Source organism: Miniopterus natalensis, chromosome 1, assembly GCF_054644295.1.
Source record: "Miniopterus natalensis isolate mMinNat1 chromosome 1, mMinNat1.hap1, whole genome shotgun sequence".
Taxonomy (NCBI): Eukaryota; Metazoa; Chordata; class Mammalia; order Chiroptera; family Miniopteridae; genus Miniopterus; species Miniopterus natalensis.
This window is the reverse complement of record NC_142081.1, coordinates 180,814,679-180,837,516: the sequence shown is the minus strand read 5'-3', so window position 1 is coordinate 180,837,516 and position 22,838 is coordinate 180,814,679. Positions and strand designations below refer to the sequence as shown.

At 43.2% G+C, this 22,838-nt stretch overlaps 1 protein-coding gene across 1 annotated transcript in view; it reads left to right on the top strand.

Moving 5' to 3' along the window:
- Positions 1 to 861: 861 nt before the first annotated feature.
- Positions 862 to 22,838, top strand: part of TBC1D1 (TBC1 domain family member 1) — a 107,496-nt gene continuing 85,519 nt past the window's right edge. Inside the window, exons 1-6 of the mRNA XM_087828340.1 lie at positions 862 to 960; positions 8,287 to 8,775; positions 10,601 to 10,690; positions 12,438 to 12,542; positions 13,056 to 13,185; positions 19,067 to 19,158. Of these exons, the coding sequence (XP_087684466.1) occupies positions 862 to 960; positions 8,287 to 8,775; positions 10,601 to 10,690; positions 12,438 to 12,542; positions 13,056 to 13,185; positions 19,067 to 19,158 (1,005 nt within the window). The remainder of the gene's footprint in view (positions 961 to 8,286; positions 8,776 to 10,600; positions 10,691 to 12,437; positions 12,543 to 13,055; positions 13,186 to 19,066; positions 19,159 to 22,838) is intronic.

The window sequence follows — 22,838 nt, the reverse complement described above, 5'->3', positions numbered from 1 at the left end:
GGTTGGGACTTTCACACCGAGGCAAGATGCCACAGCCGGCGGCCTCACCATGGCTCCTGGGAGGGAGTCAGAGGCAAGGCTCAAGGCGTTCCTCTCTTCCTGTCCTTTCTGCTCAGTAGCAACCTGCCCGCAAAAGGTCTTGGTCATAAAACAATTGACCTTTCAGTTCAGCCCAGAGACGTCAGCCCCTCTGGCCTAGAGGCAACCTCTGCTGGAGCTGACAGGGAGCCCAGGCCCTGGGGACTGGAGGAGCAGAGTGTGTGAACCAGGGAGATGTCTCAGGGGGAAAGCCACATGCTATATTTTCCTCTTAAAACAGGGATAGAGAGGGAAAGAGTTTGAGATCAAAGCCTATGTTTTCCAGTAGCCACCTTAATTCTGATAAACGGATTCCACTGAGCATGTTTCAAGTACACAGAGTGAAACTGAGGTGCTGCCTGGGGCTGGTTACACATGAATTGGGGTATTTGCATGTTGTAGTGGGCAGTCAAGTTCCGGTGTGATTACAAGGACTAGACCCGTGGCTTTGGTGGTGAGCATGCCCCCTCCCGTGTTTGTGTCTGGCCTGCATGGTGCTGTCTCCAGCCTCGCACTGAGTTACCTGGGTTCTGAGACAAAGCACAGCCTCCGTGGGGACAACTCTGTTTCTTGTTGCTGAGGCTCAGAGCCCTACACCTGGCACACAGAGCTCTCATTCAGTTCCTTTGGGAGAGCAAAGCTTTATCTTTTGCTGGAGAAAGAGAAAAAAGGCCTGCCCTTGGAGATCTGGCCCAGAGAATTCCTTTGCTGTGTTTTCCATTGAGGTAGATTCTGTGTACAGGTGAGCAAAGGAGGGGTGTCAACCAGAGAGAGGGCAAGACCATGTGCCACTCCAGTGGCCCCAGGCCCTGGTGCGAGGGGAAGAAAATCGCCTTCCGAGAGAATCGGAATAATCTTCTAGTGGCAGATTTAGACCTTTGCGTGAGGCACCGTGGAGACCCTTTGTGTCCTGATGCTTAGTCGTTTTGTGTCACATGTGATTACAACCCTTCCTCATTCTGTGTGGCAGGGAGCACAGGGGCCGGGAATAGTGGGTAAGCAAGTCATTCAAGCGTGAATTCCACTTTGGCCCGTTCTGAACATTTTCCAATATGATCTAAAATTTCATATATTCCCTTTATTTTAGAGGGAAAAAACTGAGGCCCCTCCCAGGCCATCATCCTCCAGGAACAATCACTGTCCTGCCCCGGTCATCCTAGCTTAGTTTTGCCCGTTTTGAACTCTTGCAAGAATGGAATCATGCCATGCGGTTCTTGTACCTGCTCCTGTTGTCATGTTTGCGCACCTGCCACGTTGTTGCGCGTGGAACAGCTTATTCTCATTCTGCACGTCTTGGGCTGCGCGACTGTGCCACGGACTTTTCAGTTCTCTTGGTGGACACGGGGTTGTTTCTGGTTTTCTACCATTGGGAATGCCGTGCCCTGGCTGGTTTTGCTCAGTGGTTAGAGTGTCGGCCCATGGACTGAAGGGTCCCGGGTTCGATTCTGGCCAAGGGCATGTACCTCGGTTGCAGGCTCGGTCCCCATTGGGGCGCGTGCGGGAGGCAGCCAATCCATGTCTCTCTCACATCGATGTTTCTCTCCCTTTCTCTCTCCCTCCCTCCCACCCCCCCGAAAAAGCAATGGGAAAAATGTCCTCAAGCGAGGACTAAAATAAAAAAGGAATGCCGTGACGGTCCCTGCATGCAGCGTTGGTGCGCCTGGGCACGTCTGTGGCGGATACCGTGGGCGGGAATTGCCGGCTCCCACGCTAGGGTTTTAGCTGCTCTGAGATTCCCAAGGACTTCTGTTTGGGGGCATGAATGAGAACAGGTGAAGGACTCGTGTGTCGCCTAATTGAGGGGCCATATGCTCCTCCTCGAAGTGTTGTGTCTAAGGTTACTGATTTGCGTGTGAAAACACAACACATGGGCAACTCATTCGTTTGAAAATAAGTTTTAATAAGTTTAATATGTTTGGTCCTGGATGATTTTAGGTAGAAGCAAGACAGTATTGGGGCCCAATGCTCTAGCTGATTTTCCTGTTTTGTTTATAAACACACACTGTGTGACCAAGTATTCCGTTACTGATGGTCTCTGCCTCAGTGACTGAATTTCAAAAACTGATGATGGCATGTGTCCTGGAGAAGGAACCAGAGCTTTGTTTGATGGTTTCTCGTAGCGTAGTGACGTTTTTATTTCCTTACCTTGTAGAAAAGGGACCCCAGTGTCCCTTCTTAAAGATTTTGTAACATACATAACTAATATTGGGTGATTGCTATTATTAACTGCTAGCTCATTGTATTTATTTCTTAATCTTTGAGAGATTATTTTGAAGTAAACTTTGATCAGAATTATAGAGTAACATTTTTTATAAGGCATTCACTCTTAGGTATTTAATTAGCTGAGACCTCTGAAGTGCAGTGAATTTATTGGCAAATCAAATGTGCCCTTAAATGGTATAAACAGTTCATCAGGTACCTGGATGGTGATTCAGTATTTTTGTCTGCACTAGTTTTTTCACCTCTGTTGTGAGCATGGTCTGTGCAGTTGGGCTGCATCTGTGCTGCTAAAGCCTTGTAATCAATCATTTTGGGGTGCAATGGTGTGGGGGACAGGGTGAGCATTCCTTATTTCGAGCATAACAAAGGACAGGTGGTAAATTGGGGATTCTGCCCATTAGAATTTGGAGGGCCTCTGAAAACTGCAGGTGCCCGGGCCCGCCCTCCAAAGCAGCTGCTTCATCTGCACTGGGGTGGGCTAGACATTCACTTTTTAAAATATTGGCAATTCTGATGTGCATCTGAGTTGTGAATCAATACACTAAATGAAGAGGCTTGGACTTTGAGGACTGATGTTCCCAGTGGTTTATTCCATGATTTCTGTCCATATTTATGCTGACCAATCAAAATGTTTTGACTTTTAAAACTTGTTTTAGAAAACTTACAAAATAATTTCATAATCTTACAGTGGTATCTTCTCCCACTCTTTCATTTCCTTTTTTTACCTTCTCACATTTCCTTTTGTTCCCTATTGCAGCTATTAAATCGCTTCTTATGTGGATTGTAGTCTCATTGTTTTAAGGGTTTATAGAAACGTGTTGGTTTAATCAAGAGGTTGTGGTGAACCTTTCAAACGATCATTTGGAATATAACGCTGGGTGTTGTGTTTGCATAGACTTTCCATATGGTTTGAAAGCTGTGTCTATCCAGTTTGCCGTTTCAGAACTAGGGAAGCGGACTACTACTCCTGTTTAATGAAAAATAGTGATGAATGAGGGTGTGTGGGCCTGTGGTGGGGGCTAGCGGTTATTAGCGTTTCATATGTGCCAGGTGCTTCCTCAGCCAGCTGATGAGCACATCTGATCTCTCTTTTGGAAGATGTAGCATATTAATCTGGCATGTGGCTAACTGTAAGCGCAGAGCAGGAGCTGAGGCTTCAGTAGGAGGTAGGGAAGGCAGGCAGGCAAGGCAGACAGACCTCTGCTCGGGACAGCCGTCTCCAGCACACATGCTGTGCCTCGCTCCCGTCTGTGTTCCTGCGTCTATCACATTATATTGAAAAATCACATATTTAGACGTGTCTCTTACCTCCTGCACCTCAAGCCGCATAAGGTCGGGGGAATCACGGATTACTCATTGTATGAGGTGTATTCACATCTTTGTGTTGAATCTTATCTCAACAGGTTGCATTGTTGGATACAGATGCTCACACGTGTCCTGTCTAGATACTGTCAGACAGGTCTTTTATTCTCTTTAGATGAAGAAATGTTCTTTAGTATTTTGTGTGGAATTCAAGGCATGTAATATGGAGTGAAGAAATACTTGGTTTAATTTAGTTTCCTTCCCCTATTTACCTTGTTTATCACCAACAAATAAAAAACTGCCACTAATTACCAACAAAAACAAAACCCAAGGCTGTTCTTTCTGGAATGTAACTGCTGAATAATTATTTCCTGTTTGAAGTGCTTGTTTTAACGCCTGGCAGTGGGGGAACATTTCATCCAAGGGACAGAGTACAGTGTCGCCTGTCATATTTTTGCAGTTTTGGAATGTTTTAATGTTAAATAACAGGAAAAAGTGCTAGAATTTAAAATACAAATACGTGCTTCTTTAGATTCATTTAATATTTATTTGTTACCAGTGGACAGACAAACACTGTAAATGTAAAATAAAATGACTTTTCATTCCAAATATTGTCTCAGGGCTCCTAAGTTCTTGTGAATAAAATTACACCTCGCAGTGTGTTTATAATCCTTTAAAATCCCTAAATCCTTAAAAAGAAAGTTGACCCAAATGTTTAAATAGAGATTTTATTTATAGAAATGAGTATTTCTGACTCTCTTAGGGTATCATCTTCCGGATACTGAGTAACAATGATATTCACTTAAGCCTGCTGCAGAAACTTCATACTACACCATACATTTGTTAGTATGTGAACTCGAAAGAAACTTGTTTTGGTTTGAAATAAGTGCAGATTTACATTACAGTTGAGCTTTAGTATAAACTCAAATAGGTCAGCAGAAGAGTAGTTCAGTAAAATTTCATATCTAAACAGGGCCTCTTTATTATTGATGATTCCTTTTTGTTGCGAGTCCCAAAGTAAAAAGAAATAAAACCAAATCTCAAACTCTTCTTGAATTTATTCCAGTAAAATGTTTTTCAGATTCTTGTTTTTGCTTTGGTTAATTTTGATTTACTTTATCTGCTTATCTGCAGTCAGAAATGACGTAGATATTATTGCTGTGACTAAACTAAAAAAAGATTTTTGTTAAAAGTACCCAGATCATATCAGTGGGAATAAATTCCGCTGGCCTCAGCGTGTTTGCCTGAAAGGGTCTGTATGTTTGTAAATATTGTATCTTGAAGTATATGTTCTTGTAGAGACTGAAGTTTCACCTTGAGATGTTTTTCAGTTAAGTTTGCTTCTTTTGGGGGTAAGTATTGGCAGTCCCCCCTTTTTTTACATATCTCTGTAAGCTGCCAGCTCCAGCAGACCTGCCTCAGCCCTCGGTTTATTCTCAGTCGCCTCTTCTCCCTTCCTGGACACCAGAGTCCTGGCTTCCCTTGGACCTCAGACATCATCCTTTCCTGCCTTCCTTCCCACTTCTCTGCCTGAAATGTTGGTATATCCTAAGGTCCCATCTTTGCTCCCTTCCTTTACTTTCCCTTTTTCTCTTTCCAAGGTGTCAGCTACCTCCTGTGTATGAGCTGTCGACATCTGAATCTAGATCTCCTGTCTTAGGGGCCAGGCCCATTTGTCCGTCTGCCCACTAGATGCCTTTACCTCAGGTCCCCCTGGTCTTACTCAACATGTACAAAAGCAGAACTCATTGTAATAGCTCCCCAGACCTGCTTCTCCTGTTTTCCTGACTTGGGCTAATGGCACAGCCATCCACCAAGAAGTCTAAGCCAGAGCTCTGCAAGTCACATGCAGTCTTCAGTTCACTCACCTCCTCCTTCCAGGTGATCATTAAGTCCTTTGGATTCTGTCTTTCAGAATCTTCCATTCATCCTTTCTCTCGATCTTCAGTGCTTGGTTCTTAGTTCAGGTCCCAGCAGACCCCATGTCAGTTACTCGGTACTCCACTCCCTTCCCAGGCAGGGCCTCCTTGCATTCACCTCACACTCCTGAACCGCTGCTTCCTGGCATGGAGTCATACCTGGAAAAATGTTTGGAAATAAATGAAGTAAATGATCCAGTTCTCTCATGTAACAAGTAACAGTGCAGGTGAGTCCTGGACAGAGTTATAAAGAATGGAGAATTCGAGATTTCCCCACAAGTGGACATTGTACCCTCACCTTTCAGAAAGCAGTGCCCAGGTCTGTTCTGGTAAAGGGAACAAAACAGTCAATAGAGTTTTACACAGTTACACACATTTGGAACCTATTTTTTAAATTTAAGTAGTCTCTTAGTATACTTGAATGATTTATAATAATCTTTAAACATTAGATTTTTAACTATTTATGATTTCTTGTTGAAAGTATGGGCAATATGCCTTCAAATATTCTGAAATTGTTATATTCTTCTGGTCAGGATCCCAGTGATTTTTCTAACCCCAATTACCTCCTTTCTACCCACATTACACATAGCACACCAGAGCAAGGAGAGGCAGGCCCTGGCCTTGGACTATAACATGTCATTTTAGGATTCTGATTAAAGTATAGAAGAAGTTGGTGGTTGGAAAAGCTACCGCAGCTCAACCCTGACCAAGCTTCTTTGATCCTGTGAATCGAGGGAACGGCCAAGTTCTCTGCTTTGTGTCTTACTCGTGTCTGTGCCACTTATTGCTGAGTCATCATAAATGTATTCGACTTCACACATTTTCTCTCTCCTTTGATACGTAATGAAAGGCACCATTACTCACTTCAGATGCAGCGGATGACCCAGCATACAGAAGTGTCAGTTATTTTAACCTCAAAGACTGGTAAGCTTTGAATTTTCTGTTCAGAGAGGGGCGTTAATAATTGGGAAGGCTCACGTGACTCCTGATAAAATAATTCCAGACACTCGCTCAGAAGAGCGACAAGGTTCCTTACTTGCAGAAATTGGTTATTTTTCTTTGAAAAACATCATTATTGTTTACCTCACAGAAACAACTTTTAATAAGCTTCCCCCCCCCCGCCCCAAAGAGAGAACTGAGGCTGTCATTGCTGAGGTTCTTTGGTGACTTGTTGGCGAAAGTGTGAATGAAACCTAGACTTCTACCTCTCTCTTCTTTGTCCTGCCTTTTTTCATATTGATGAGCAATCTTGAGGCCTCTGTATGCTATATAATTACTTGGCAGTAGAAGAGTGAGCTACAGCACAAGCAGATAGTGCAGATGGATGTTTGATGTCTGTTGACATTTCAGTTTACTTAGTATCATTTAGGTCTTGTACTTCTGAAACCAATTTTTAAAATTTAATATTTCTAAAGGTATTTTGATTCTTTATATGATAAAATACCTTGAAAGCATATATCATAACCTTTATGGCAGAGAGATTGCCTTTAGGATGTGCTTGATATGAAATCACAAGAGATAAATCTTTTGAGTCATTGGGACTTTGGGGATTATGTCATGAGCCCAGAATATAAGCATAGTTTTAAAATCTATTAAAACCACTTTTCTTTACTGTAGGTATTGATCTTTGACCTGAGTTGAAAAGGTTCTCCCCCCCCCCCATAATGTTGTTAAATGACATTGGGCCTATAGGTATTAGACTTTAAACTGAATTACCTAACATAGAAAAAAGGGAAAAAAATTGCTATGGGTGTTAGGTCCTGACAGTAACTAGGCACTTCCTTATGGAGGTAGAATCCATGCTTGTCTTGTTTTAGCGTGTGCCTGTGTGTACATCATCCGGATGATTGTACCCCCTGCAGTGACAGATTCATCTCTGCTGCTGCTCTGAACTCTGAAGGATCTCCTCCCAAGCTAGTGATGAGAGGGTGTAGCACTGGGGCGACGATAGCGCACAAGAGCGTTTTGTTCATTCTCTTGATTGTCACTTTACATTGAATCCAAAGGCTTTGGAGTCTCCGTGGGTAGGAGCTCCAGTGTGTTGCTGGTTAATGATACTGTTATGGTTGCTTACTCCTTGATTAAAACCTCCAAGCTCTGCAGTGAGTGCTATCCAACTGTGAGAAAATACAGGACTCAGCAATAAATGGTCAGCTGTCATTGAAGAAAATAATGATGTTGTGATTTGAAGAAATGTTTTGTAAGATTATTTCAGCCTAGTCGTGTCATCTTCATACCAACCATTTATTGTGGATGACTTTCCAAGGTACACTGCCATGAGATCTAGAGCAACTGAGTAGTATTTTGGTGAGCCACATTGGAGGTGAAACTCAGGGTGGTGGTGACAGCTTCTCCAGAGCCGACCTTTGGCTTTGGTGTGGGACCAGCCTGCAGTTGATTCCAAGGCTTGCTATGCTGGCTGCGCATAGTGGGCCAATTGACTTAACCTTGTGGGGTGTTGTGGGTATGTGAACCCTCTAGTGTAGCCCCTCGGATGTAAGAGGTGCTTAATAAATACCGTTCCTCTTCTCTGTGAAAGTTGTGCTTGGGAGGAGGGCAAACTTCTTTTTCTAGAAGTCTGGTAAACTGACTGAGACAAATGCCAGAAAAGGAATGGACCGGTTCCCTGCAGAACCCTCTTGGTACCATGTGATGGAGTGTGCAGCGGAGCCCAGGGGAGAGCACGATGTTGGCTTCTTGTGCACGTGTGTGTGTGTGTGTGCACTCTACTGCGTGTGCCAAATAACACCCCCTCCTCTCTGTGCAGGTGCCGGAGATCATCAGCTCCATCCGCCAGGCTGGGAGGATTGCCCGCCAGGAGGAGCTCCATTGCCCCTCGGAGTTTGACGACACCTTCTCCAAGAAGTTCGAGGTGCTCTTCTGTGGCCGGGTCACCGTGGCGCACAAGAAGGCCCCCCCGGCCCTGATCGATGAGTGCATCGAGAAGTTCAACCATGTCAGCTGCAGCAGGAGAGCGGAGCTGGACTCGGCCTCGCAGCGCCCCGAGCCCGCCTGCCCCGCGGGGGGCGCCCCCCCGGCGGGGGGCGCGGAGCCGGGCCCCCGGCCCATGCGCAAGGCCTTCTCGCAGCCCGGCCTGCGCTCCTTGGCCTACAAGAGGGAGCTTCAGGACGGGGGCCTTCGCAGCCACAGCTTCTTCAGCTCTTTTGACGAAAGAGACATTGAGAACCACCTCATCAGCGGGCACAATATTGTGCAGCCCACAGATATGGAGGAAAATCGAACTATGCTCTTTACGGTAAAACATCGCCAAGCCTCGTGCGCATCCCCAGTCTGAGAGAACGTGTTCAGAACAGAATCGGCTTTGTTGAGCTTTTGGATTGATGTGCAAGTCTATATATTTTTATCCTGAATAGTTCTTTTCTCAGGATAAAATCCCTGCTTAAGTCCTCAGTCTTTAAAATCACCAAGGGGAAAGATAAAGAGAATTCATTTCCTTGTATAATTTTTATCTCCCCCCACCATGCTTGTAAAAATGTATTTTCATTGCAGAAAGAACACAGTTAATATGTGTAAAAGAGGCCCAAAAAGGGATTTTAAAAAATATTTGTTAATTTCAAGTAATCTATTTCAACAAAATCTTTTTGGAAAATACTTCTTCTTTGCTATTTTTAATAATTTGTAAAACATTTACTCTCTGTAAATCAGGATAATTGGATTTTGAGATGGTGTGATATTTTGAAATTTATACCTAAACTGATAATGGGCCAAATGCCAGCAAAGGAATGGACAGGGAAGCTTTCCCTGGTGTTTGGTATTCCTTGGTCCCCTGCTGATCCAGGCTCTTCTGGCTGGGCTTGCCCTCCCTGGGTGCCCCCTGGGTCTGAGCTGATGGGTTTGGAGCTGTCCCAGCAGGGAGCTGGCCTCTGAAGACACAGAGAGCTGATTGTTCCTTGACCCCCTTCTCTGTTCTTCCTTTGGCTTAAAGCTGACCAACATTCTAGAGAGAGCAAAATTACCTTAAAGGTCATGTCTTGTTTTTGTGTCTAACTCAGGGCAGTCAGATGGTTGAGGGTAAGGAAGCTGGCTACTCAGGTTAATGCTGATGGATGTATGCAGGTTTAAGATCAAGAGAGTGAGGTAGGGAACATAGGGCTGATTTCTTTCTGTTTTCATCATAGACCTAGTATACTGAAGGGTGCTACTTGGCACTCAGCCTTGTACCTTAATCTATATTTTTAAAAAATCTCTCTTGGAGTCATTGGGAAAGTAATTGTATGACTGCTGTGTACAGGGTCGCTTGCAATACATTAGAAATACGTCAGTAAATAAATGTGGTCTTTGCCCACGTGGAATTTAGATTCTGGAAAGGGAGACCAACAACTGATTGCAAGTAATTATCTCATTAGAGTTGTGATAAATACTTTGAAGGATAAGTAGAGGATGCTGCAAGAGCATCTGGGGAAGGCTTCTTTGAGGAAACGATTTTCACCGAGCAGAGGTTTCAGGGTGACTAACTAGAAGAGTATCCTGGGTTCAGGGAGCAGCAAGAGAGAAGGCCCTGGGGGAGGGATGGAGCACAGTTAACAGGCGGCCATGGCAACTCAGTCCTATAATGAAGTCTATCATGCTGACCCACATCAGTAAGACAATGTTAATTTATGCTAGTGTTCTAACTTTGAAAAACTAAGTAGTACAGGAATGCCTAACACACAGTGTATACTCCACAAATGATAGGTTATTTTAACAATAATTTTAAAAGACTTAGTAAGAAATCATTAGAAAACCATTTAGGAAGTTTTAAAAGAGATCTGTTTTCTGGAAGATTCACTTATGTGGGAGCTGAGGCTTTGCTGCTAACTGTTGGATATTTGATTTTGTCTTTCCATCTCAAAGAAGACTGCTGTCTTACAAAGGTGATGCAACCCAGCTTGTCCTGTGCTACCCAAAATCCATAGGATAAATTACAATCTTTTCTACAGTGAGGTAGTAGTCAGAATTTTATAGAAGCCTGCCCCTTTTACTCTCTATTTTCATAGGTCATGAAATGAGAAAGTTTGTGTGATAAATTTGAATTCAACTTTCATGAGAAGCTGGTTGCTTTTTTTTGTTTATCTTTTAAGATTGGTCAATCTGAAGTTTACCTCATCAGTCCTGACACCAAAAAAATAGCATTGGAGAAAAATTTTAAGGAGATATCCTTTTGCTCTCAGGTAAGTGGAGACGGGTTATTGGCTCAATTGCAGTTGAATTTTTAATGAATTATTTTAATATCTGTCCGTCAACAGAAGTGCTAAAGGTCACAAGATGTATGTGCTCTAACTATTTGATTTGTGTCCTTGCGTTTCTTTCTTTTCCTTTCGTATATTAAGGCAAAATATGATTGTAATTTTGAAATTAAGAATTTTGTTTTTAGAAACAATAACCTATTGGAGAAAATAAGTCTACTTTTCTTTTTTTGCAATTATGGGTAATGTTCCTGAGAGATGATTCCTAGGTGTATATGTGTATGTCTGTGTGCACATTTTATATACACATTCATACATACACATAAGTACATATTTTTAAATAGATACTTATTTCTTCTTTACAAAAGTTCATGACATTTTTTGAGTACCAATCATTATTTCTTCTTCCTTAAAATATAGTAGATAATGATTATTTTTGAGGATGTTTTGCTCAGAATACTGTCTGTTTGGGTTCTTTCTTGATACTCTCCCAGTGTGTCTCATAGAGTTTGGAGAACCTATCAGTTATAAATGAGCTGTGCCAGTTTTACTCAGGATCTTCCTAACAAATATGAGGTCACTTAACATTATTGTTTGACTATTTTTTAAACTCTGACTTCTCATTTCCTTACTTCCATTTTCTCTTAATTAATAAGATGAAAATCTCATTTTTGTTGATTATAACATGATCTACTTAAGGATTCAAAAGGGATTTTTTCCCCCCTCAAAATGTGAAAATAATGTTCCTTAATAGATTAATTAGGGAACCATTTAGAAAGGAACAGTTTTTCCAAATCTTGTTCCCTTCAGAGTAACCTCTAGCACATGCTCAACTTGGCTATTGGTGAACATTGTTTGAGATGCTAGCTTACGTCTGTGATTTCCCATTTATTGGAAACTATTTGATCTGAAAGTGAGATTTTCCACAGAATTTTTCTCTTGATTTGCTGCTATTTCTATTGAAATGTTAATGTTAAATGTTTGCTTTTTCACATGATAGTTTTATGATTTCCTAAAGTTTACATAATCGCCTGAACTTCCCGCTGTTGGCACTCATACCTCTCAGGCTGGTGCTCTCAGGAGATCCTGACACATTAATATTTATGGACGATGTCTTATCTGTGTTAAGGAGCCTCTTAGCTGATACTCAAAACATGTTTAGATATTAATATTTATTAAAAAGAGCTCTCAAGGAACTAAGATGGAGCCCTGGCCTTAATATCTTATGTTTAAAAGCTTCTCTGTTCTTTGTGATTATAATTTCTGAGTCATTCTATATAGCAGTTTACTTCAGTAATTACCCATTTATTTTATAAGTACATGTTTTAAATCTTTTCTTTTAACCTTTGTGTCTGTGTGTGCGTGTGTATGTGTACAGTTGTGTTTCTTCATTACTCTCAGGTCTGCTTTTGACTTTCCAAGTAACTTATTCTTTAATACCTAAGAAAAGTTCTTACTTTGCTGTGTCAGCTTTCCTCCCCTTCCTTTTAGTACTAAAATGAGCATAGATCTTATTTCTCTTATCGTGGGAATAATCAGGGTGACATTTTAGAAGAACAGTGTTCATCCTCATATTTGAGAGATGCTTTTAGACATTTAAAATATCTGAAATAATAATCGTTTTATGGTGTTCGTTCATGTTTCATGGTGTAAATTTGCAGTTGCCTTCCTGGCAGTGATGCCCCTTTTGGATTCAGCTCAACATCCCTTCCTCTCTCCCTGCCTCCAACAGGGTATTAGACACGTGGACCACTTCGGGTTCATCTGCCGAGAGTCTTCGGGAGGCGGAGGCTTTCATTTCGTCTGTTACGTGTTTCAGTGCACAAATGAGGCCCTGGTAAGCCGGGGGGGCAGCTCTTACCGGGGAACCTTAGCCACAAGGACTTTCACGTGCACTCGTTTCTCTTTCCTTAGCAAAACCTCGGTCTCGCTGACGAGTCATTATTTGGCTTTAATTATTCTTTCATGACTACTGAATAATTAGCATGCATCTGAGCCTTACTTGGATGTGCATTTTCAATTTTCACTATTTTCGAAGAACCAGCTTGCCCGCACCCTCTGGTTTAGCAATTTAACTGCCATTTTGAACTTTCGATGGGAGGAGGTGGCTTTTTCACTCAGTACTGCATTTGTGTTTTTAGTTTTCTCTCATCCCCAGTAAGAGCCTTGAGCATCTACGTAGTGTGTCTCAGATGGTAATCCTAGCTGATATGATTATTACCCGCCAACCTGTGGCTCACAGTCCAGAAAACTCTTAAAATGCTAAGTCTTTCCACAGAGTTCTTAGTGCTGAGCCCAGCTCACTTTAAGCGGACTGCTTGTGGCTACAGTCCCTCTTCTCTCTGATCAGGTCGATGAAATCATGATGACGCTGAAACAGGCTTTCACGGTGGCTGCTGTGCAGCAGACGAAAGCGCCGGCCCAGCTGTGCGAGGGCTGCCCCCTGCAGGGCCTGCACAAGCTCTGCGAGCGCATCGAGGGTGAGTGGGGGCCCCTTTCATGCTTTAACCTGGCGGGAGGGAAAGGCCCCCGGAAACTGGGCGATCTGCATTCGCTGACAGGTTCTGCCCAACAGAGGCTCGTATTAGTTACCGGGCTCGGTGACCTGTCAGCATGCAGTGAATGTGTTCCATATGGCAGGTGATTCGCAGAGAGAAATCCACAGCCCCTTCTGCCAGCTCCCCTGCAAGGGGCTCTGAGGGTCGTGGAGGGGTTAGGGAAAAAGGCTACAAAACCAGCCCGGTTGTTAATCAAGGTTGTGTGAGTGGCCGGTCCTGTTGGCTGCTATGGAGAGATCTGGTAAGATAAGAGCTAAAGAATTTCCACTGGGTGACGAAGGTCATTGGTAACCTCTGCCAGAGCAGTTTTAATGGAGCACAGGGGACAGAAGACGGGTCGCAGGTGAGGAGCGAATGGGAAAGAGTAGAGGACGTGGTGACTGAGTATGGACTACAATTTCTAGAAATTTGACTTAAGGGGGAACCATAATGTTATGATCTGCAGTTATTATTTGTTGAGAACACGGGATGTGCCAGGCACTGCGCTAAGCCCCTTCTTTCCCATGTATCCCGATCCCTTTAAACCTCACCACATCATCGGAGGAAAGGGGGCTGTTTATTTTGCACATTGTAGGGGTAAGTTGAGGATTAGAGAAGTCCAAGCGTAAACTAGGGTAAACTAGGAATAAACTGGTCCAGGAGTCAGGTGGGAAAGCCCCAGCTGTTACCCGCCACCAGAGCCGGCCTCCCAGGAGAAGCCTGTGCAGGGAAGAACCAGCGACTGTGCTTTTCACAACCGGAGGGTCGAGCAAGTTCAGAGCCTGGGGGGCCTCACAAGTCAGGATGGACGGAGGACAGGATGTTCCTTCTGAAAAGGGGAGGGAAGTGCTCCGCGGAGAGTGGGTCTGTCGCTGGGAGTGCAGGAGGGGCCCAGGGCCCAGGGCCAGGAGGAAGTGGTGGCCGTGGTGCTCATCAGAGGGAACCCCGAAGTTGAAGGGGCTCATTTCTCTCTCTCCTGGATTTTGTATTTTGTTCCATTTATGGGAGAATCTCTAAAACATTTTTGTGTGTGGTTTTCGAGGAGAATCACAGAGTTAAACAACCCATGTTACTGTTAAAAAACAAAGATCTGATTGTTTCTCACGTCTCTCTAATACTTATAAGCTCTACTGGTATAAAGAAAAACGACATTACTATTTAAATCTAATTTCATTTTTTAAAAATAAAATGTATTATTTTATCTTTTTTAAGTGCGCAGTTCAGTGGCCTTAAGTGCATTCCCATTGTTGTGCAGCTGTCACCACGTCCATCTCCAGAACTTTTCCATCTTTTCACACTGAAACTTCCTGAACATCATCTCTCAGTTTTCCCCTTTCCAGCCCCTGGCAGCCACCATTCTTTCTGTCTCGAGGAGTGTGACTGCTCTAGGTATTTCCTATAGGTAGAATCATACAGTGTGTGTCCTTTTGTGTCTGGCTCATTTATTTAGCATAACTTCTAGTTTCATTCATGCTGCAGCATGTGTCAGAATTTCACTTCTTTTTGAGGCTGAATAATACTGCATTGCGTATATTTACCACATTTTGTGTATCCATTCATCTTCTGGTGGACATTTGGCTTGTTTCCACCTTTTGGCTATAGTGAATGATGCCGCTGTGGATGGTAGTGTACAAATACCTGTTCAAATTCCTGCTTTCATTTCTTTTGGGAATATACCCAGACTGGAATTGCTGGATCATAGGGTAATTCTGTGTTTTATTTTTTGAGAAACTACTGTAATATTTTCCACAGTGGCTGCACCAGTTTATATTCCCATCAACGATTTCTCCACATCCTGGCCAACACTTGTTGCTTTCTGTTTTTTTATTTTATTTTTTACTTTATGATAATCCTAATGGGTGTGAAATGGTATTGATTTCACTTTTTGTGTGAGCTAAATTAACAATTTTCATCTTAAGGTTTTTGAAAGTTCATTTTCTGGCATTATAGGTGCTATTTAAAATGAATCGAAATGATTAATATTTTTAACTGTGTTTTCCCAGTTGTTACCATTTGCTGACATTATACAAAATATATCTGGGAACAAGAAAAGTTGGGCTTTAACTAAAGGGCCCATCTGAGAGGATCACTAACCCTTTCCTTAGTGGTTTTCAAGATAAGGTGAACGATGACGGAAATGTCCCCTAAGAGCTTATTAAGGAGCCAGCAGTGACTTTGGCCATGCAGATAAAGCAGATTGGGATCTGTGGGGACTGGAAGGATTCCAGATTTCCACCTGATAAATCTTTCTTTGGTCTGGCTTAGCTTTCAAAAAGTCGTAACTGCAAAGTTTAATCAGGGTGGGAATTTTGCAGCTGTAGTTTGGGAAGTATCATTTAATTCATCCTTCACCTGATAAAATCTAAGCACACAGAAAGCTATGCTGATGTAAAAGCATCCATCACGTAGGCTGGTGAGGGTATGTTTTGCCTGCTTGACAGGAAGCATTTCCAGAGTGTGGATGGAGCGTTATTAGAGGTGTGCTCAGCAGGGGAGGTGCTAATCATTTCATGAACAGTTGGAGGCCCTTGCTTTTTGCTCTGTTGCATTCTAATCAGTACAGTGAAGTAAGTGGTTTATTAAAGCTCATTGCATGTTCCCTTAAGAGTAGTTCTAATGGGAACATATGGTCTGGCTGAGAATTCCATAAGCTGTGGAGAGGGCCAGTGACATGGCCACAGAGAGGGAGACCTCAGGACTGCACTGTGTTAATTGATACAGCCACGTCATGCCCCGGGATGTATAAAATAGAGTAAATACATGGCACACATTGACGGCGTTGGACACGTCACCCTAATGTGCACTCACAACACACGAGAGGTGCATCTGTGCTCGGGTTTGAGTTTGAATTGTGTGCCACTGCTAGTAGTATTTATGCAGTGTTTTGCTATTTTAAAGTTTAGAGGAGTGTTTTCAGAATTACTAGAATGAATTATACTTTCACTGAAAAGAAAACAAACAGTAGAACTGAGGTTTGCACTCTAAGTAAACTCGCCTCTGGCTGCGCCAGGCTCCCCAGCGAGAGCCTTTTCCACAGTGACAGCGGGAAGGCGGCGCCCTGGTGAGGGGGCTGCGGGGATGGTGGTCTGCGAACACCCTGGACTCTGGTTCCCTTTCTCTAGCCACCCTTTCCCCCTGTAAAGCCTTTTGGCATCACGTTGGGGATGCGCCACCTCGCTGCAGAAACCCCCCAGGAGGCCCTGAAGGTGGTGCGAAGCCATGTGGAGGGTGTGGGGTAAGTGAACTGGACCGGGGTCGGATGGCCTCTGTTTTGAGTGGGGGCAGGAAGGACCGAATGAATCCAAGCATCCTGAAGACAAGAATAAAACTTGCCGAAGGATCTCTCGTACCTGCTGAGTATGAAGAACAGTCTGTGCCACGTGAATTCACCTGAGGTGGTTGGAAGTGTATAATCGGCCCAACTCTTCTTAGAGCTTGGGTTTCTCTCCACATGTGAGTGTCTCATCAAGCAACACACTGTGTTCGGACTGGGATGGTGACACTGTGTCAGGGACATCTCCATATGCGGGGAGGCTTGTTAGTTACGATCACTGAGGGCTGATGTTACCATAAGTTTAAACACTTATTTTGATTCTACATATAAGTAGTTAGTACAGTAGAATCAACCATGCATCTCCCTGGCTCCTGGGACCTGACATCTTGCCAGAGAGCACCTGAATTTGCTCTGACAAAACCCACCTGTTCTTTCTGCACTTTTACCCACCTGTGAATTAATTCACTTGGTATCGAAGCCCTCATGTGTCAGATGACCTAACTCTCTGGGTGAAAGGGAGGCAGCGACTGTTTAAGAGTGATCTCTGGAGGCAGATAGGCATGGCTCAGATTCTAACTCCGTCCCTTACTTAGCTGATGACCTTGGACAAAATACTTGACTTCATCGAGCCTCAGTTTTTACTTCTATACATTGGATTACTAAAAATAGTTCCCACTTCAAGGATTATTTTGAGGATTAAATGAGATTTTGCATGTAGTATTGAGCAAAGTGGCACAGCAATCACTGGAGAAATACTGGCCTTTATTTTTATGGTGGCCTCTTAGGGTTTTCTTGGCCAAAAAAACACCCCCAAAAAACAAAACAAAGTGGGAAGGAAGGAAGAACTTCTGGAAGCCGAGATGGCTGCAAGTGTGAGGAGGGGAACAGCATCCTCGCCACTGCCAATTAGGAGGGAGGAGCTGTGGGCCAGGCTTGGCTGCTGGTTGGCTCCTGTCCTTGGATGGGTCACCTGTCTCCTCTGGACCTCAGCAAATTCATCTGTAAAGCAGGCAGGACTCCAGGTTCCTGTTGCAGATTTGAGAGGTGTCCCCTCCTGGCCATCCTTAGTTGTATAGGTGCATCCCCATGGTCCTCTGGCTCCTGGAGGACAAGACCGGGCCCTGCCCGGGGCTCACAGAAGGAGAGTGGCAGGGGGATAGGGAGAGGGCCACCCCTGGCATAAAAGTACAGGCATTGCTCGGAGATAGTACTGGCTCAGTCCAGACCACCACAATAAAGCAGATATCACAATAAAAATGAGTCACACGAATTTTTTGGTTTCCCACACATATAAAAGTTATATTTACACTATATTGTGTCATAGCATTATGTCTAAAAAAACAGTGTACGTACCTTAATTAAAAATAGCTTATTGCTAAATAAAAATAAAAATAAAAATGCTAACTATTACCTGAGCCTTCAGCAGGTTGTAATCTTTTTGCTGGAGGTTGCTACAAATCTCCAGTTTGTAAAGAATGCAGTATCTTCAGACACCAGGGAAGTGAAGTACAGTGCAGCAAGGTATGTCTATAATACCCAGCGGTTGTTTTCATGGTAGTTAGGTCAGTAAATCCTTTCATTCTAAATCTCATCCTGTGGAGCATTTATCTCTGACACCAAGAAAAAGCAAAACAGGGTCTGAGCCATATATGTGTCGAGAAGGATCTTTCTGAAATATCAGACACTAGTGGGCACTAAAACTCTGACTTTATAACTTTTTCTCGGAATCCTCTGTAATGGTAATTAAATGGTCTTAAGAGTATTACCAAGCAAGTGGTGATAAAAGGAAAGTTGTTAGCCGCATGATTCAGTTTCATGTGAAGGAGTCTAACATGCAAGAGAAATATGTTGGTCAGTTTTCAAATGGAGCAGTAGTTGTTTCTCCCTAAGAAAAGTTATCGAGAGCAAATATGCATGAGAATTTATCTTTTTAAAAATTCTTTAACATTTATTTTAGAAAAGGGTGGGGAGAGAGAGAGAAACATTAATTTGTTGTTGCACTTATTTATGCATTCCTTGGTTGATTCTTGAATGTGCCCTGATTGGGGATCGAACCTGCAGCCTTGGAATATTGGGATGGTTTCTAACCGACTGAGCTGCCCAGCCAGGGCAGGAATTTATCATTTTCTGAGGACAGTGTTCTGATTGTGTGAGGGGCTTGAACACAGAGCAGTGCCCAAGAAGTATTTTGGAACCTCACAGGCTTGAGATGGAGTCCAAGGTGGTGGTTTTTGGAAATATGTAAGCATTCAGGGTCTCAGTTTCCTTAACTGTAAAATGGGGATAATCAAATTCTCTTCATCAGATTGTTTTGAGTATGAAATGATAGCATGCAGACCTGGTGTTTAGGACGGTGCCTGGCACATGGAGGGCCTAACTAAAAAACGTTAGGTGGTGTCGTTGTCGGCAACTTTATTGGTTAGGATTTTCATAAATCTCAAAAGCCTGAAGTGGGTGGGTGAGACTGTAAAGGGAGTGAGTGTAGGAGTGTTCACTCTGCCTCATAACTTTAAAATATGTTTTCATCTCTCTCTCTTTTTCTCTTAATAGGAATGAATTCTTCCAAAACCAAACTAGAACTCCAGAAGCACCTGACAACATTAACCAATCAGGAGCAAGCAATGATTTTTGAGGAGGTGCAGGTACAGTCCTGGTTTTTATTTTCCACATGGAAAGACAGGGCAGCAGCTCACCAGGGAAATACTCTATAAAAAATAGGAAACCGGAGCTGTCACGGCCCCGAGGAAAGCGCCCTGAGTTCCTCTTGGTTGAAGCTTGAGGAGCCGCATGGATGGGCCAGGTCAGAATTGCAGATTCACATCAGGTCTTGGTTTTTGTGTGAAGGCAACAAAACTAGGGAAGCGCTCCCTTAAAAATGTATTTTAGAATGAGAGAAATTATACAGTGGGAGAGCCTGAGCCTGGGGACGTCAGTTGCTGAGCACTCGTCTGCTCCGTGGGAAACCTCTGCCAGCCCCTTCTGGGTCTGAAGATCGGCCCCAAGTATGGGAGTTGAAGGAGACGTCGTTTTCTATATGAAATTGAACATTAGTTGTTCCTCTTGTCTTCCTATTTTTTTTAGTTTTGAAAGTAAATTTAGATGATGTTGTCTACTTAGAACTATATAATATTATGAAACCTAAACAAAATACAAAATGAAAACCCAAGCTTGTGGGCTTTCTGCATTAAACCTAGAAACTGACTCTCATCCTTGCATTTAGATGCCACGTATCTCAGGGAAACCACGCTGCGTGCGCTGGCATGCCTGTGGTCTGTTCATTATGAATCTTTAATGAACTCATCAAAAATTTCATGTCTGCTGTGGCCCAGGGGCATTTTCTATGGCTTTCTGGCACTTTTCTAGGGAGTTAAGCACATCAAAACAAAGAATAAATATCTCTTTTGGGGGGGGAGAGGAGAGCGGTAGGGGTCCTGCAAATAGAGGGGTCATTAAACCACACAAGAAGGCTCGCAGCTCTCCCTCCTCACTCTGGGAAAGACTCAACAGCTAAGACCCAAGGTCTGTTTTCTGTTACTGTGAAAAATTAAAGGATCATCTTTCTTTTAATCACACGTTCAAGTTCTCTTAATCCCCTGTTCTCCTCCAGCAGAAGGATTAATATATGTTAGTAGAAGGAAAGCATAGGAGGATATTTTTAAATTTCATAAATAACTTAGGATGTAATTTTCATGATTTTAAATTGGCTTTACATTTTCTTGTTTTCTTCTGAATCGACTTGAGACACACCACTTTTTTTTTTTTTTAATTTTTTATTAAAGGGTATTTAGAGTTCTAAGTACACAGCATGCTTAGACAGATTTAATGTGATGGGTCTGTGGAGTTCATAAGTGGATAAATGGATGGTAATTTGCTTCTGATTATTAATGCACTTACAGAGAGCTGTCAAGTCACTTTGGGGAGCATCCTTCCAGCCAGTGTAGACAAGGCATATTCCTCCCTAATGCGAATGTTCTCTTTTATGTAGATAGCACCACGTAGCTTTCCTAAAAACAGTGCAATGAAACAGGATGGGAAATACACAAAATATTTTTCTGCAGCAATGAGAAGTGTCTAATGGATGTAATTTTAATATTCTCTTTGATCTGTACAAGTTTTGAGACACCAAATACATATGACAAAGACACTTTAGAGAAAAGCAGTGGCGCAGTTTTACTTTAAAAAAGTGCATTCAGTTAACATCCTGGGGCCCCTGTGTGTTGTCCTGGCTCTGTGGTTTTTTGATCACTTTAAAGACCAAAGGGAAGTACTGGGTTAGAAAAACCAGCTCAGACTTCGTCGCCCATCACTGTAAGCTCAGCTTTTCCTTGATTGATACGAATTTGACACGATCTCTTCTGCTAATGGCTTATTGATCGTCTTGTTGAACTACTTCCTCAATGACCATTATGGTTTTTGTAAAACATTTCATAAACCAAGTCACGATTTCCTTTTAGGTAGCAGTGCCTGGTAATGTGTTTGAAAACCATACATTTCAAAAAGATCATGAAGAAAAGGTGGCTCTGCAATGAGCCCTCCCATAAGTAGAATGGCTAGTATTTTCCCCCATACAGTCCTTCCTGGAGGGTAATTTGTTTCTGAAGAACTCTCCAATGGCACATTTTCATAGGACAAATGTAATTATTATTGAAATTAATGGTACGTGATCACCTAAATAGTTATTAAAGCATACGCAATCATGTTTTTGTAAATAAATGTTTAATGCAAAATAAAATGCAACCCAAACAGAACCATGAAGAAAAAGAAATGAGTAATTATCATGTAGATGATGCTGAAGGTTATCACCGCTGCAGACATGCACACTTTCAGCTCTTGGAGAGGAGAATTTTGTGCCAGATGGATGTCTGGGCCTATTAACCCTCCTCTTCCTTTCTTTCTTAAAAAATATGATTTTATTAATTTGAGAGAGGAAGGGAGAGAGAGAGAGAAAGAAACATTGACCGGCTGCCTCCTGCGCACCCCTGCCTGGGGATTGAGCCCACAACCTGGGCCTGGGCCCTGCCCGGGAGTTGTGCACATTTCAAACATATCTAACAGCCAACGTGACGACGACTCCTGGGGCCTTGCTGTTGCCTCAGGCTGTGGGCTGAGGGGCCACGTCCAGGGTGAAAAACTGCTTCAGGCTGAAGTAGGGCTAGTGAAGAAAATGTCTCAACGCTGCTTCTCCCGTCCGAGTGAGTGTATTTCAGGAATGACTCCACTGATACTGAGCAGACAAATCAGGCAGATTGACGCTCAGTCGGTGTCAGGGATGGACTAGATGAAGTGACTTCTCACCAGTTAAAAATCAATGGTTAGAGGAGCTGTTTTTGACTTTGTAAAGAATATGTATCAGCTCCTTTGGATTTGCCATGGTTTTAAAACGATTTCTCATAGGATTTGATTATAATTTTTTAAAAGAGGTCAGAATGTCGTGTCCAGGTGAGCACTGCAGTTTTAAGTCATTTCCTCCAAAGACCGTGAGCTTCCTCAGCTTTCTGTATCCATCAGTCAGCAGCGGGAATTTATTTGTAATGCTTTTACAGCCAGTTTCTAGGCCCCTCATACAGATAAGGTTAAGACCCATCGTTTTGTTATTGTTCTTTTTGAAAAAGAATAAAAATGCAGTATAACATAGTCCCGGGAAAGCACACTGGTCAGTGGTGCGTAGTTCAGTGGTTTCTAACGAGGCGGATGCACCTGTGCCCCAGCGCGGGGACAGAGAGCTAGAGCACTGCCCGCCCCTCAGAGGCGCCTGGCACTGCCCCAGGTCACCGCCGTCCCGGCTCCTGATGCCCGTAGCTTAGTTTTGAACAAGCAAGTTAATTTTTGACTGCGAAGTATGGTTATCCAACTTGATTCCCCATTCTCCCCCTCACACTTGTCTCTCTGCCCAGTGAGTGTCCATAAAATGAAGTCCCCTCTAGGAAATAATGATTTGCCACTAGGCAGGATGGTGAAGTCCCATGGGAGGTAGGGGGAGATGACACCTTGCTCATCAGTGACCTCAATAGAACGGCAGCCCCTAACCATGTTCTTTTAAGGCAGGGTTTATCCTTGACCTTGTCCGCCCCCGTGAAGATGCGCGTCTCTGCTCTGCTGACTTTCCTCTGTGATGTTTAACCGGCCCCGTGATGTGGTCTCCGGTTCCCCTCCTTCAGTTTTTAATGCGCAGCAACTGTGCCCAGCTGTACTCTCATTTTCTGCCCATTTGAATAGTTTCTTTCACGTGTATTTTGAGGAAAAGAACATGTATTAATAATGCTCTTTATTACTGCTTTCTTAGCCTTTTTTGATATTTTGAAATAGACAAAGAATTTCTCCC